Raw genomic sequence first — 15,092 nt, forward strand, 5'->3', positions numbered from 1 at the left:
CCTACCAACATGGCTCACAAGTAATTTGTGAGTTCCATAGGTATGGATGAGAAGGCAACTGAGACCACATGAATTCTTCCAGTCAGAGACAAAAACCTAACAGCAAAGTAAAAAACTTCTTTTTGTGGCACAAATAGCTGTCACTGGGACCAGGACTTCAGCAATGAACTGCTACATTCTTCTAGAAGCGCATGTTGTGTATGTATGACCAGAGTTCTAAATCAGTTGTTAAACTGAAGGTCTCTTCCTTCAAAGACAAGTTTTTCAAAGGCACAAATTCTGGACACTGCAGGATACTTTTTACTTTTCCAGTTACAAAACCCCTGTGTCCTGCTTTATCCCTTTGAACCTCTTTCATCTGGGTTCCTGATTTCTCCTATTAAACCCTACATCATAGGGCCCCATAATACACCAGTTCTTGTTCTTTTTATTCTTTTTCCAATGCCTATCCTCTTTTCCAGTTTTTATATCACCACTTCTTTCTCAACATCTCAACATCTGATCTTCCTGTTTTCCATCACTGTCCTGTCATTACTGATAACCACATGCTCTGATCTGCCAGCACTTTTTTTCCTTCGTATTTCTCTTCTCCTTTCTCTTTTTTCCTTCCTATTTCTCCCACAGAAATTTCTTCTCTCCTCTTAAATACTACATCCTCTCACATTTAAGCCAAAAATGTAGAATTAAAGTACTAGATAAATGTACAAGATAAAGACTGTTTCTACTGAGAATAATTTGTTCTTAGCAAAGATTCTTACAAAATGCATTTACTGGCTGTCATACTGCAAGTTCTTTAGAAAAATCCTTAGCCAGTGCACGTACTCCTATTTGCCAGCTTTTTTTTCCTAATTTTAGATGGTGTCTATTTCTAACTGTTTGTTAATGCTACCCTGGAAAAGACAAAAACAAAGTGGGTGGTTTCTGTGGCTTCTTGGCAGATGTTCCAGCTCCAAGATGGAACTTCAGAAATGGTCTACTATTTGCTGCATTTAAAATTTGCAGGTAGGCTGAGTGAACACTCATAGAAAAGCTTTCAGTGGGAACTGAAAACTTCTTCAGGGTGGGGGATCCAACAGCATTAACTAAATATTATTTAGCCAAATTACAACCAACAAATGCCTTCCTGTAGTTCTGGCTTCAAATGCTACCTCTCCTAATCCAGTGCCACAGACAGATAAGGTACACTGGTAGAAAAAGCAGGAGAAAACTGATTTGGATTCCACTAAGCTCCCTCAACATTGCAGAAAAGGTAATGAGAAGGCAACTCACAAGACAAAGCAATCACAGCCTAAAGGCAACTGTTTTTCCCTGAACTCATTCTACCCACTAAAGCTTGTAGGAAGATAAGATATTTTTACTTTGAGTTTCTCCTCATAGAATTGTTCCTTCTGTTTCAGCTGCAGCTCCAGATGTTGTGCTGCGATCTGAGCCTCACGGTGCTTTTCCTCCAGCTCCTAAAAGCAGCAAAAATTCATATTCAGACACAACAAAATGGTAGGTGCTGAGAGTACCAAACATTCATTCTCCTTTTTAAGGCTTCACACTATAAAAATCTCAAGTCCAGGGCTGTCATGGTAAAAAATAAATTTAAAAAAAAGGCATGATGAGACCTGAACAGTATCAACTTTAAGTTTGCATATTGCTGCTGACCCATCTACTGCAGATTGGGAACACTGCTAAGGACAAACATTTCTACTTCCATGGTAAAAATCTCCATCTCCCAGTAAAATATACCCAAAGATAGGCCAAGGACATTTGGTGAAAACACAGTTATAAACATTTTATAGCTGCAGTGGCATCACAGGAAGTTCAGATCTATTTTTAACAAGGTCTCTCACTTGTTTTCTTGCAGCAGACCTCAATAACGGGGTACTGCTGTCTGTGCTTTTCATTCTGCATTCAGAGGGGGAATAGCATTTACTTTGCTGTATTCCTTGGACAAATGTTGTCAGAAATGCTATTTATAAATGGCTTCAAAAATGAAAAGTGCAGGATACAATATATGTGGTGGAACATACCAGAATCTTTCCAGCCTCTTTATTTCACATCAGATAGTTTCAACCATGCACAGTAAGGACTTTGTATTTCAGAAATTAGCTGTTTCTACAATCTAACTGTATTAATTGGGGTCTGTCTATAATCACCTTTCAACAGGACACCTCTCAAGAGCTGAGCTTACAACTTGATGCTCATTTATTGTCATTTTTGCCATTCCAACAATTTCCTTAGAACAGGAGCAGGCCCAGGTCTCTCATTCACTACCACTGGGCTGACTTTTGAATGGATAAATTCAGGTGCTGAGGTGCATCTGGATCTCCTGTCTGCCCTCATTACTGCACAGCACAGGAAAATTTCCTGATCTTTGTGTGTGTTTTAGTACTTTTCATAGTATTTTATATGCTTTTTCCTACTCTTCCTCATCTTGAAGACATTTCCTGATCTTCCTTATCTTGAAGACTTTTTTTGTTCCAATAATTGCAATAGACCTCCTTTTCCAGAAATGAGAATCAAACAGGAGGTTCACCAAAAGTAGGTCATCAACAGTGCCTAGTCCCTGACATTGCTGCATGGAATGGAGATTGCTGCTTTTTGCAATTGAAATAATGTCTCCCAGCAACAAGAGGGACAACTCACCTCCCCCAGAAACCCACACATTTCAGGTCCTGGCAGAGAATCAGACAAGCAGATCAGCAGCAGCTTCAAAGCTCCCAGCATCAGACTGCTCATACTGTAGCAGAAGCTTCACCAGTTCCTGCAGTGGCACTTACCAGCCAGTGTGGGCTTAAAAAGGTAATCTCTTACCATTCCTGCTCTCACTCAGTATTCTCTGTGTAGCACTGACTTTGTTATTGGCATCACAGCAATGATCTGCACTTTCAGGCAGGCAGAAGTATCTTCTCTAACTTGTTTCTTACTTCTTCATCAGTTCCTTACAGATAGATGAGCAGGTACTTCTCAGGTACATAAGTGTACATGAAAACCATGCCTTTGTTCAACAATTTCCACCTTACTCTATGCAATTCTGTATCTTCAACTCCCTTCTTACCTCTCTGTACCAGAAAAGTCAAAAATGTTTGAAGAGACAACTTGAGGGAAGGTACAGGGTGGGAGTGGAAGAAAAAGAATACCAGTACCCTGTGTTCCCAGATCAGCTGCAAGGGACTAGGAAAGACTGTAGGATTATTTCTTCAATGCTTGTTTGACTTTTCTTATCAAATACTTTTGTGCCCCTCCAACATTTTGTCAGGACTCCATGGAAACTATCTATAAGAAGAGCTAAACATATCCCATGGTATAAAACACTTAGTTGATATTTCTGCCTCCCCTTCCACTTTCTCCTCCAAGAGAACACAATTAAAACCAAGGAACAATCCCCAAATATAAACAAGAAGTTTATGAAACAATTCAAAGTTTTACACTATTTCTAAACATAAAACTGGCTCTGTGCCCAGCACAACCATAGTCTCCCACTTACCATGCACTCCTGCTATCAAAACAATTTGAAAGGAACAGCACTACTGAAGAACTGATTCTACCTTTTCTTGACAGTGCTCAGCATTCTGATGCTAAAGTCTGTACACCCAGAATAAGCTTGGGTCATCTGTTGACTCCAAATATGTTTATTTTTACATTTCCATTTGTCCTTCCTCAGGTGTGCTTCATTTTAAGATTACTACCAGTAAAATGTATTCCTTTTTTCCCTTGTCATATTGGCAACAAACAGAGAAAATTCATGAGGAAGGCAAAATAAATTTAATTATTCCAGTATTAAATTATGCTTTCTGTCCCAGACAAGCACAGTTACTAGAAACACTCTCTGCTTGATTCACTAGAGACTGACATACTAACTTGCCTTAACAGTTTTAGCCAGGAGAGAAACAAGAAGTCATGCCAACAGAGAAGTTATGTGGGTGCAAATGGTTTCCTAACAAATATCTTTGGAGATGAACAGTTTGGATGACTAATTTCTCTCTGCTTCAAAATGTAAGCATTTCTAATACATCTGACCTCTAAATTCCTCTGTAATTTACTTTAAAACAGATGTTTTTGTTGTTGCAATAACCCACCCTCAGAGTGTTTTACCTGTGAAACAATCCCTAGGTAAATTATTTCAGTATTATTGCATTGACTAAGAAGTTTTCCCACTAACATGACTCCAGTTTTGAAGCACTATTAAGACTAAAGGCACAGGGTGAGTTTGTAACTGAAGGTGCTAACAGTATTTGAATGCTTAATCTTTCTCCAGTATGACTGGCACAGGAAACAAATCCCTTTATTCCACCTTATTCAATGCAATTCTACATCTCCTGATTCTTCCCTACCCCTTCCTTACAAACTCTTACCCTCTAACTTTCATTTTCACCTCTGCTCACCAGAATTTTTTCTGCCATCTGCTGAATCTGTTGAGATTTAGTTTGAATATCTTCTTTGAGGCGGTTTTCTCTTCGTTCCACAGTCTCTAATCTCTTCACTTGATTCTCCAGAGAATGGCGCCGTTCCTGCAGAGCAATTATCAGCTGCTGTTTAGGCCACCCAACTCTGCATTAGCACAAAGCAATGAGTAGCTTCTAGAGAAAACAGTCTGAAGCAGTCAATATATGGCTGGTTTTCATATTTTGAATCCTCATCACGCCCCAAATCCCCCAGGCTAACCACATATCCTTATGGACTCCTCACTGAAAACAAAACCCCTCTGTTTCCCTCAAAGAAATACGTGTTTTAATCAAAAATGGATTAATGTCCAACAGCACTTTCCCCTGAAGAATTACTACAGGAATACATGCTGTTCAGAGCCACCCAGGTGAAGGTGCCTAAACTAAGACCCATCCCAATAACTAATTTACTCCAGACAGACACTGCACTCACCTCTGCTTCAAGCAATTTTTTCTTCATGCTTTCATTAGAATCTTCCCTGTTCTGCAGTTTCTCCAACTCCTTCTCAGCTCTCTCCTTTGCCTGACGGATATTCTGCAGGAGCTCAGTTGCCTCTGAGCTGGCTTTCACAGCCTGAAGGTCAAGAGAAAAGAAAAAAGAAGTATTATATGAAAAGTACACACAAAAATGCAGTGTGTGAAAGGTGCAGAACTTCAAGATGGTCAACATTCTCAATAATAAAACCAGAGAACTTTGGTGTAACAGTTTAGATTATTGGGTGCAGGAGTCCAAATTTTATGATCTGCTACATAATTTTGATTTCTATTTCACAAACAATTTAAATCTAGGATACACGTTTATCTTGCTATACTGCAAGTTACTTGACTCTACATCCTGAAAGTTAAGTCTATCCCCAAATTCAGCCCAAGTTCTTCAGTAGAACTCAACAAATATTCTGACTAAAGGACAAGGAGAATAACCTGTTGGCCTACAGATAATTCCTTGGCATTGATGCAGGTAGAAGAGGAGACAGAGGATTAAAACATGATTGTTTTGAAATATTAGAAGTATTATTTCTGTGTAGTTTTGGCCTCCATATTCATGATCATTAACCCTGGAAACAGCCCTGTCTCAGCAGGTGCCAAGTTTGAAAAGCTCAATCAGGGGATTATTATGACAACCTCTTTCTTTCCTGCTGAAGGATTTCAATAAGAGAAGTTCCCTGACTGTTCTTACAGTGACACTTTAAATGCCAGACTGACCACAACAGCAAATCTTCAATATTCTGCAGTACTTTCAGCAGACATTGATAAGGTGTTTTAATTCTGTTATGTATCCTTATCATTCAGCATTCATACTGTGAAGAACTGAACTGTCAAGTGATTAAAGCAGAGTATACTGAGAGCAAGTCCAACATTTGTTTTACTTCTGAGCTAAAACCAGCTGAACCTTTCTTCAGAAGCAAGGGACCAGTGCAGTGTCCAGAGCATACTCAAACAGGCCTTTAAATGAGAATTTCTCTACACTACTCCAGTTCTGACTCAGCTTCATTTGTAAAAATAAACAGTGTTGACATGTCTCAAGAGCCAAAAGCATATTGAGAGCACCAGTGATTTCAGATACCAGTTCCCACCCCCTTTTCCTTATCATCCCCCATGCTATGACTAATTCTATTTTTGAGGGTAAAACAAAGTGCATCCCTCCTCTTCATTAAGATTTCACTGGGAAATCTTGTGAAAAACTCAGTTTCACCACCCATTCGTTACCTTTGTCAGCTTTTCCTGCAGCTCCTGGATTTTGGCCTGCTGCTCTGTATTGATCTATAGTTAGATAAAAAGATGGAGGGAAAGAGTCAAAACCAAAGAGGACAAAGTGCTCTTTGCTTATGATATCTTGGTTTCCCCCTGTAATTCCAACAAATCAAATCACTCCTTGGCAGATCCATTCCCATTTTGTTAACTTCCACCTGATTTAATACTTTGGTTACCAAGAACATTGTTCAGTGTGAGAACTCAGAATTCTTTTTGCTTTTTATTTGTTGTTCCTTCTGAGTAAAGAAAACCCTGATGTATCCCCAGCCTGACTTCAAACTCAGATGACACATAACAGCCTGTCTTTGCGTGGCTTCTCAATGCAATCCTTTAAAAACAGGTTGTCCAGAGACAGCTTTATATCAAATCAGAGAGAACAGTGAATCACACCAAGATGTCTCAAAACATCAAATGGAAGGGGGTGGGGGTTGTGAGGTCATGCATGCCACTGACTAGCCAGACATTCTCGGTTTCTGTGCATAAAATGAAAGACCCAGGAAGCAAAATCTAGGACACTGAAGTAACATACCTTTTCCAGTTTAGAATACAACTCTCCTGCCTCATTTTTTCCTTGATCTTTAACCTGTAACTTAAATATAAAATACATGAAAATCTCAGGAAAAGCTAGGCTTCCACCCAGTAATCAACACGTGCAATTACACCAGCAGTTACATCAATACAAATCACATAAACATGTTGTGTTAGTTGTACGAATCTTTGAAGGGCACACCCACAACTTGTGTGTGCATGTGTCAAACAGCACCAGATACTGCAGCAAGCCTCAGCCCCCTCTCCCATGGAGCCTAAACTACCTTTTGCAGTTTGTTGTGGCATTCAGCAGCTTTACGTTTGAATTCCTCAGCTGCCAGGCGGGACTCCCTCAACTCCGACTCGTAGAGATCGCTGCGCCTGCGAGCTGAGATCAGATCCTCTTCCAGCTGATTCATCATCAGCCTCATTTCTTCTACTTGAGCTTGGTATTCCTGTAGTTGGGGTGGAAGGGAAGGAGAAGGGATTACAGTTTAGAGGCAACAGGGGAAATGCTTGGAGTAGTAGATTCCAGAATACTGACTGCAGGCAAGAGATGAATTTAAGAACATGTAGAAGAAAGGTAAAATAGAAAATAAAACAGTAAAAACTAACTAAAACAACATCCATGGTGTTCTGGTTTGAGTCTTGCCACTTTCAACTCAATACCTCAAAGTCAAAACACTGACTTTTTGAAAGTGCAGGAACACATATGTACATCTACATACAAATGATAAAAATTACTTACATTTCTAATTTCTGAAACAGAAATGTGCCTTTCAGTTGATGTCTCTACTAAATGCCCAGATGCTCTCTTAAGATCTATTTTCTCAGGCTGATAACATGACAGTTATCACAGATCTGCACAGCTTGGGTAAAAGGAAAGAAGGAGAAGCAGAGGGGTGGCTTGCAGCCATCAGCTACTTTCTCCTGACAGAGTTAAAAAGGATCAGATTGCTCAGTATGGGGAGGCAGCCTAAAATAAAATATTATCTTAGAAAAACTATCTAAAACTCACATTGCTCATGGAAGATATTTGCCTATACAGGCAGAAATAAAGATTCCCCATGTAGGAGACTACAAGACAGGGCATTTGGATGGGGAAGGTAGGAGAAGAAAAGAACACTTGAATTGACTATCTCAATGAGACTGGAAATCCAAACTGAGACTAGTTCAAGAGATTGCTTCACATATATTCACTGGAAGAAAAGAATTTAATTATGTTTAGTATTTACTAAGTCCTGCAAGTATGCATTTCATAAAACTACCCTAAAGTAAAAAAAAAACACCATACCAAAAAGCCCTCTCCAAAATCGAAGTATTTTTTACAAAGCTGAGAATGAGTAGGAAACATGCACATCAAGAGTTAGGAACAAAGATTGTGAAGGACTGACAGTGGGGGAGTCTATCTTTCTCTCCAATTTAATATCTTACAGTATGCCTGACTACCCCCATATTCAGAGGAGTAAGTGTCTTGTGACAGAACCAGGTTTGTCATCGCTCCCTCCAGGCAGGAGCTGCCTTCAGCTCAGTGAGTGACTGCATGAGCACTGACCCTGATGGCAGCCCCTCATTCTCCATGGAGCTTATGCAGGTATTGAAAGAAGCCAGGCCTTTAGCAGGTTGCTTTACTGTCCCTTACAGGGAGCAAAGAATGGCTCTTTGGCTTGTAATCCCAAAATTGGTTCTCCACTTTGTAAGCCAGACAGGGACCTACTCTTTCCAGTTCATCTCCTATGGAAGGATGATCTTATTTTCTTGCTGGAAAGAATGAGAGGCTTTTTTCTAATAACTGAGCATGTATTAACTCAAATATTATGTTCATACAAATACATTTGTGAACAAAAAAGACAGAACAGTTTGAAGGAAAAAATGTTCTGCTCGGAAATCATAATTTGTTTAGACTTCCTAAAATACTGGGCTTTTATATCAGTAAACACTTGACCAAACAATTACAGCTATGCCAATAGTTGCCACTGTGATAATGAGCATTTGGGAAGGGAGGAGAATGGGGAAGGAAAAAAGAAGAAAGAAGAGGAGATAATTAGTAATATTTCAGGTTTTCTGGTTTCATCACATTTCCAAGACTGTCTTTGAATAAGTCCTGAGATCAGGTCAGAGGAACAGACCACATCACTCAAGGCAACACAGAACACACCTCCGGGATATGCATTGGTCAGTTTTAAAACACCAAGAGGCATTTAAGTGCAGATTATCAGACAAGTTCAGGGCATGTACCTGAAGCAAATCACATCAGGGAACTACATACACATGAGTGGGGCTTTCAGAAAAATTACATATTCTGATTTGTTGCAAGTTTCTCTGTTAGTACAGTTCATCAAATAAAGACCAGAGCACAGGTTTAGTTAGAACAAAAAAAAAAACAGAACAAAGCAAAACAAAAACCAAGCACACACCCCAAGCAAACAAAAAACCCCACAAACCCTCCATGCTCTTCTTTCCAAGCAACTGAGGTTAAGTTGAACCTACAGCCTTGCCCTGAAAATATCAAATGCCTAATTACTGAGTTTTGAAGATTCTGATTTGCTGTTGATTTAACTCATTCCCTCTCAAGCCTCAAGTTTCCAGCAGCAAAACTCTAAGGGGCTCTTCCAATTCCCAGCTCCCTCTTACTTAAAAATCATGGTCCAAGTCTTTAATGGCCAAGATCCACCTGCTGATATGAGTCAGCACAAATCTCTCAGCATTTTTGGTTGCAAGGTTCTTGCACACGTGTTGCAGGGAGCTCAGAAGGCCACCACAGACATGAAAAGTCTGCAGATTCATTTGTTGAACTAAGCAGCCTCTTTATGTCATTGTGAATTTTCACATGCCAAATTAAGAGATTCTGGGACAAAGCATTTGATTAAAAATTACTTGCATTATGTTTCCTCTGTTACATGTGTCTGTACTGCCTAAGAATCTATGGACATTTAAAATCATCAAAAATGTTCCCTATTTCAGTATTTAAAGCAATTTTGCTAGCAAAGCACCAGAAGGCAGCTTCAGATCCTTTGTATTACATAAAGCAACCACCCAGAAGAATGCTGGGGAAGTCTATGGAGGCCAGCTACATCCAGAGGGTTGGGTTTGCATTTCATTACTTTTTACATAAGAGCTACTCATGTCTGGAGAATTATTACCAAGGTTTCTGGGCTTCCTTGTCTCAGAGACTTTGAAATGAGTCAGTAAATGTTTGTAAAGTGCTTTGAAGATGAAAACCAACAGATAATTACAAAGAACTGTTTGAATGCTATAGCAAATTTCAATTTCTTTTTCTCAATGCAGTATGTTGCTCTTAATTCATAAAACTGAATGGGTTCTCCCTTGCAATGATCACATTTATCACAATGTTGTCATTCAAGTTTGACTTTTTTTTCTTATGTGAATTAATGAATTTTCAACATTCTTTGGGTGGAAAAGAAAATTAATAATTTCTACTTCACAAACAGATCAAATCAGGAAAAGAACGGTAGGCAACACACATTCTATTTTGAAATGCTATTAAGCATTTTAAATGGTAAGATACAGAAGAAAATTTTTTTAAAAACCAACACAAAATTCAGGTTAGCTCAGTTCTCTCCCAGGTGAAGATACATTAACTTGTGAAATTTCCACACCTTAACCATTTAAAATTGATAGGTCATTTCTAGTGCAGCATGTTTACTAAAGCCTTGCAATTTTCTCCTCAACTGATCATATAGATAAAGGACTTCCAGGACTAGGAAAAGAAAAATGTGAAGTTTGGAGTTTGTGCTTACTTGCAAAGTACACAAGTGGAATTGTGTTGCTTCCTGTACTGCTCAGGAGCCCCTGTGAAATCACACAGCTTGGGAGTTAGCACAGCCTATCAACACCGAGCGCAATCCTGGCACCTGGGCTAGGATATGCCAAGAATGCCAATTGGTGGGCAGCCACTCTGCTCCCCAAAGAAGCAGGAATACCTGTTCTTTGATCTCTTGCAGTTTTCGGCTTTGCTCTCTGATATCATGAAGGAGCTGTAGTGCCTTATCATCTTCCTGAGACACCTCCATCCGTGCCTGCTCCAGGCTTCGCTTTAAGCTCTGCAGAAAGCAAAATGTTCAATACATAGGCTTTGGTTTCTCAAATGGTTGTATGATGAAGATCTTTAGTTACACAAATGCCTCCTTGACTGCAGTGAGGCATCAAAAAAATGGAGGCACCAATGATGGAACCCTAATGAAATGCATGGCCAGTGCTGCTCCTATCTGAACAGAAGCAGCCCATTTCACAAACACTGTTTACTCAAATCTTAGTTCAAACCTCCACTTCCTCACATCAGGTTTAGAGACAAAAACCAAACACAGATCACAAAGGCATCCATTATTGACAGCATTTATCTATATTTTATCTAGCACTATTAATTCACAACCTAGAAACAATCCTTCAACTTCATGTTACTTACATTTTTCTTGTTGCTGTTAAAGGAGTCAAATGCTTTAATCATTGTTAAATTTCTATAAGGAATAGAAGAGCTGAGTTTGTATCTCACCACGTGCCTTACCTCCAAATTTGGAGTCACCAGGGGAGTGGTGCTCCTATTAACTGTTATTCATCAACAGAAAGATACAAACTGAATTTTCTTTCTTTACCTAGTAGCATTCAGTATAGGAAAATCACTCGGCCCCATTTTAAGATATCCTTCCCAGCAAACCAAGACATCAGAAATGGTTTTCAATTCTCTGGAACAGAGTATTAGCTGCATTTTTGTTCTTGGTACAAGAGAGGAAACATAATTGTGTATCCAACTGAAAATACAGAGACTATCAACTAGAATGAAAATATCCTCACTGGAATATTGCCAATGACAACTGGGCAGACATTCCAGCTCTCATGAAAAATGATCTTTGAAGACATGGTTTTACAGCCTCATTTCTATATTCTATCTGAAAAAATAGCACCTGTCCTAGATGCTCCCTGACACTGCTGGGGAACAGGACCAGTCTGAACTCAGGACACCACAGATGGAGGCAACACTGCTGTCCCTAATCCTATTTGTTCTTGAAGATTTCTGCCCCATCCTCTTGCAGCTAAGAAACCTTCAAGAAGCACAACCCAGGCATGTTCTAGCACAGCCAGTAAGACAAACATCACAAAGAGTTTCAGCAAGACCAGGACAGTAGTCACTCCTGCATGATCTAAGCACATGACCATGAAACAACATCTGAATAAAACTACCAATCAAGCTTTTGCAAACACTTCAGGGCTCCATGTTCAACAGATAGCCTCTCACATAGTATTTTCTCTCCATCAAGCACCCCACTGAAAGCAAGATGGAAGAGAAAGACAAAGACCACCAGATCTCAGGCCTTCAGAGCTGAAAGGACTGGTGTAAGGGCTCACACTGCATTCTGTGATATAGGTGGCCAGGTCCTGCTCCAGGAGGGATCGCTGGGTCTCAGAGGCTTTCAGTTCCACCTCCTTTTGGCTAAGTACAGCCTCCACCTCTGACACTCTCCGGTGCAACCGCGTCATTTCCTGCTCCATCTGCAATAAATATCAAGAGATTATAAAGGGGGGCTTCAAAAGCTTTGTTAACTGCTACTTTCAGAGCTCTCTTTGTAAGGAATTTGTCTCCAAGAGACTTCTAGCTATGTTTCTCCAAATGGTGTTTAAATTCCGATACCATTGTCTCTGCTCCAGGAATGCACAGTTCTTCTTAAGGACAAAGTAGTAAGTCTAAGTCACCCCATTCATTCAAGCTGCTTGTTCATATTCAGTCATTCTTCGAACCCCAGTTAGCAAAGAAGACACAATCATTTTTCACCTGACTTGCAGAGATGGGTCACTTTAACCTTATCCCAAATCCATGCTGGACCAGAAGATGGTTTCCCCCCATCTCCTTGTCAGGAGCAAATGGTCAAATCCAGAACCGAGCAGGGAGAAAAGTAATGGAACTCTCACAAAAGTCTCAAAACAAGCAGTAAGTGTTAAAAGACTCCACCAGGTTCCCTTTATTGGAGCACAGCAACTGTTACAAGACGTTCACCATAAGCAGTGACGTGACAACAGTTATATAAGCAGGAGCTGATGAGTGAGGAAGAGCCCTCAGAACAGTACTGCTGTAAATGTGTGTCTGAAGAAGAGGCAGGGCCTGCAGGAAGAAGCAGTCGTTGTGGCACGCTGAGAAAAGCACTGTTTAAAATCCAGAGCCGCTTCTTGTTAAGTTAAAAGTATCTACAGCAACAGCATGGCCTAAATTCATCTCCCTCTGTACTGGACAGGAAGGCACCTCTCTGAAGGAAAAGCACTTTGCCCACCACGAGTCTGGATGATCAGCAGCATCTGACAGATCCCTGGACATACAGTGGTTGCAGATTCCTGGAGCAATGGGTGTGGCCAATCGCATAAATAAATACCTTGTGACACTTGTCCTGGGCGTCTTGGAGCTCTTTGCTCTTGAGAAGAAGTGTCTTTTCCATGGAGCTGACCTTGGCTGGGGAATCCACACTTGAAAAAACAGATCTAAAAGAGCAAAGCCAAACAGCACATGAATATGGGCAAAAGGTACAGAAATCTGATTTATGCAGCCTCTGTAAGGTCATTGGGTACTTACTTATTCCAGGATTAAAGAAATGTGACTGTGCAGCAATCACAGCCTAACAGCCATCATTGCAGATCAAACAGCTAATGACAGTGCATCATTATTAAATAATCCACGTGTATTTCTAGTTGCAATGTTAATATTGTCCATCAGTGGCTATGTCAGAGTGCAAAACAATAAATCACAGTAGCACTTTTGCATGATTTGTAGGGATTTATAGGTGCAACAAAAACAGAGCATAAAGTCAACTTAGCCATTTGGAAAGATAAATTTTCAGATAAATGCTGTTTATTTGGTACTTTATTTTTAAACATGTTTTTAAATTATCATCAAAGTATAAAAGCCCTACAAACTTCAACATGTCATAATCTGCACCACAGGAAGAAGAATTTAATATCCTTAGTTACATTCTGTGAATCAAAATTGAAACTTCCCTAACCCAATTCATATGATCCCTACAAACCCAATCAATATCAATATGATTAGTCACACTGCAGAACTTCAGAGTTCCACTTAGAAGTAATTTTTTGTTTCCTGAGACACAACTGTATTGTTCAAAACAATTTGACTCCAGAAACACAGGGAAAATATTTACTTGTTCTTAAGCTTTCTGTCTAATTGGGACTCAGCATTTAAGAAGTTTACCATTCCTGTTAGTTGAAATTTATTTTAGAAAAAGATAGGAAGCCACCTGATGTTTAAGAGCATATTTTTAGTGTTTTGCACAGTCTTAAATATGCAACCTGCAACCAAAAAATTAAGTACACACATCAAAACACAATTTTAAAAATCACATTCTCCCTCACACAAAATGATTCAGACTGGAGACTGGAGCAGTTAATGATGGAAGGAGTGTTAACTGATAGATGAAAACGCAGCAGCACAATGAAGGTGCTAATAAAAGATCACACAGGCTGCCCACACGTTGCTTTCTGCTTCTCCTGGCCACAGTTTGGTGTGCAGCCAGTTATCCCCACGGAGAGAAAGGAGCTTTGAGCAGCTCTCTGCATAGAGCCAGACACCCACACACAGCAGCACAGGCTCCTCTCAACACCAAGGAAAGTTTCATTCCATCACCACCATTTTCTGAGAAAAATCTACTCCTTAATCCAACTGGATATGCAGCAGAGGCACAGAAATATATACATGGATTTTTACAAAAATGCAGCAACATTTCTGTATCAAACAGAGCTTCAGCACCAGCACCTTGAGCAGTGATTAGGAAACACTGTTTTAATATCAGCAAAAAAACATAGCAAAATCCACCAGTGCTGCCTTGAAAGGTCAGATATTAATGTATGTCTTCAGAAACCTGATATGGAAAAACTTAGAAGAAAGAATACTGCATGTCAATGATGGAGATATGACCAGGACTTGCTAAAAAAGAAATGTTTAAAATTAATGCTTTTATACATTCATTTAGCATTCCTTTAGCCCTGGTCCAATCAATCTGATCCATCAAATTACCATATTTAAAAATCAATTTATAAAGCGTGTCTATACTCCTACAGAGAAAAAGCAACCATCTGAGAAAGATGCATATTAAATCCCATAACAGCTGGGTGTACAAACAAGGCTAAAAATGAATAGTTGAGAAAAGCAGTCTAAAAATACAAATTAAAGCTCACATTAGCTAAAAAAGACACTAAAGAATCTGCTTTCAAATGTTAATCAAATATATGTAAATAGCTGCAAATATGTACTGAGAAAAATCTGAAAATCTTCTTATAATAAAAATTAAGTTTTACAGGTCTGAACTGTATTGGCTAGAGCAAGCTTTTTCTTATATTACAGTTTCAAACTCAACCATCACT

The 15,092-nt window shown here is 39.5% G+C and overlaps 1 protein-coding gene across 1 annotated transcript in view; it reads right to left on the minus strand.

Moving 5' to 3' along the window:
- The window catches only part of CIT (citron rho-interacting serine/threonine kinase), a 68,086-nt gene that overhangs the window by 32,568 nt on the left and 20,426 nt on the right, over positions 1 to 15,092 (minus strand). The window contains exons 9-17 of the mRNA XM_042779844.1: positions 13,094 to 13,199; positions 12,078 to 12,221; positions 10,658 to 10,777; positions 6,998 to 7,168; positions 6,715 to 6,774; positions 6,141 to 6,194; positions 4,867 to 5,007; positions 4,374 to 4,499; positions 1,359 to 1,454 (exon numbers count right to left, since the gene is read on the minus strand). Of these exons, the coding sequence (XP_042635778.1) occupies positions 1,359 to 1,454; positions 4,374 to 4,499; positions 4,867 to 5,007; positions 6,141 to 6,194; positions 6,715 to 6,774; positions 6,998 to 7,168; positions 10,658 to 10,777; positions 12,078 to 12,221; positions 13,094 to 13,199 (1,018 nt within the window). The remainder of the gene's footprint in view (positions 1 to 1,358; positions 1,455 to 4,373; positions 4,500 to 4,866; positions 5,008 to 6,140; positions 6,195 to 6,714; positions 6,775 to 6,997; positions 7,169 to 10,657; positions 10,778 to 12,077; positions 12,222 to 13,093; positions 13,200 to 15,092) is intronic.

This window comes from Catharus ustulatus, chromosome 18, assembly GCF_009819885.2.
Source record: "Catharus ustulatus isolate bCatUst1 chromosome 18, bCatUst1.pri.v2, whole genome shotgun sequence".
Classification (NCBI taxonomy): domain Eukaryota; kingdom Metazoa; phylum Chordata; class Aves; order Passeriformes; family Turdidae; genus Catharus; species Catharus ustulatus.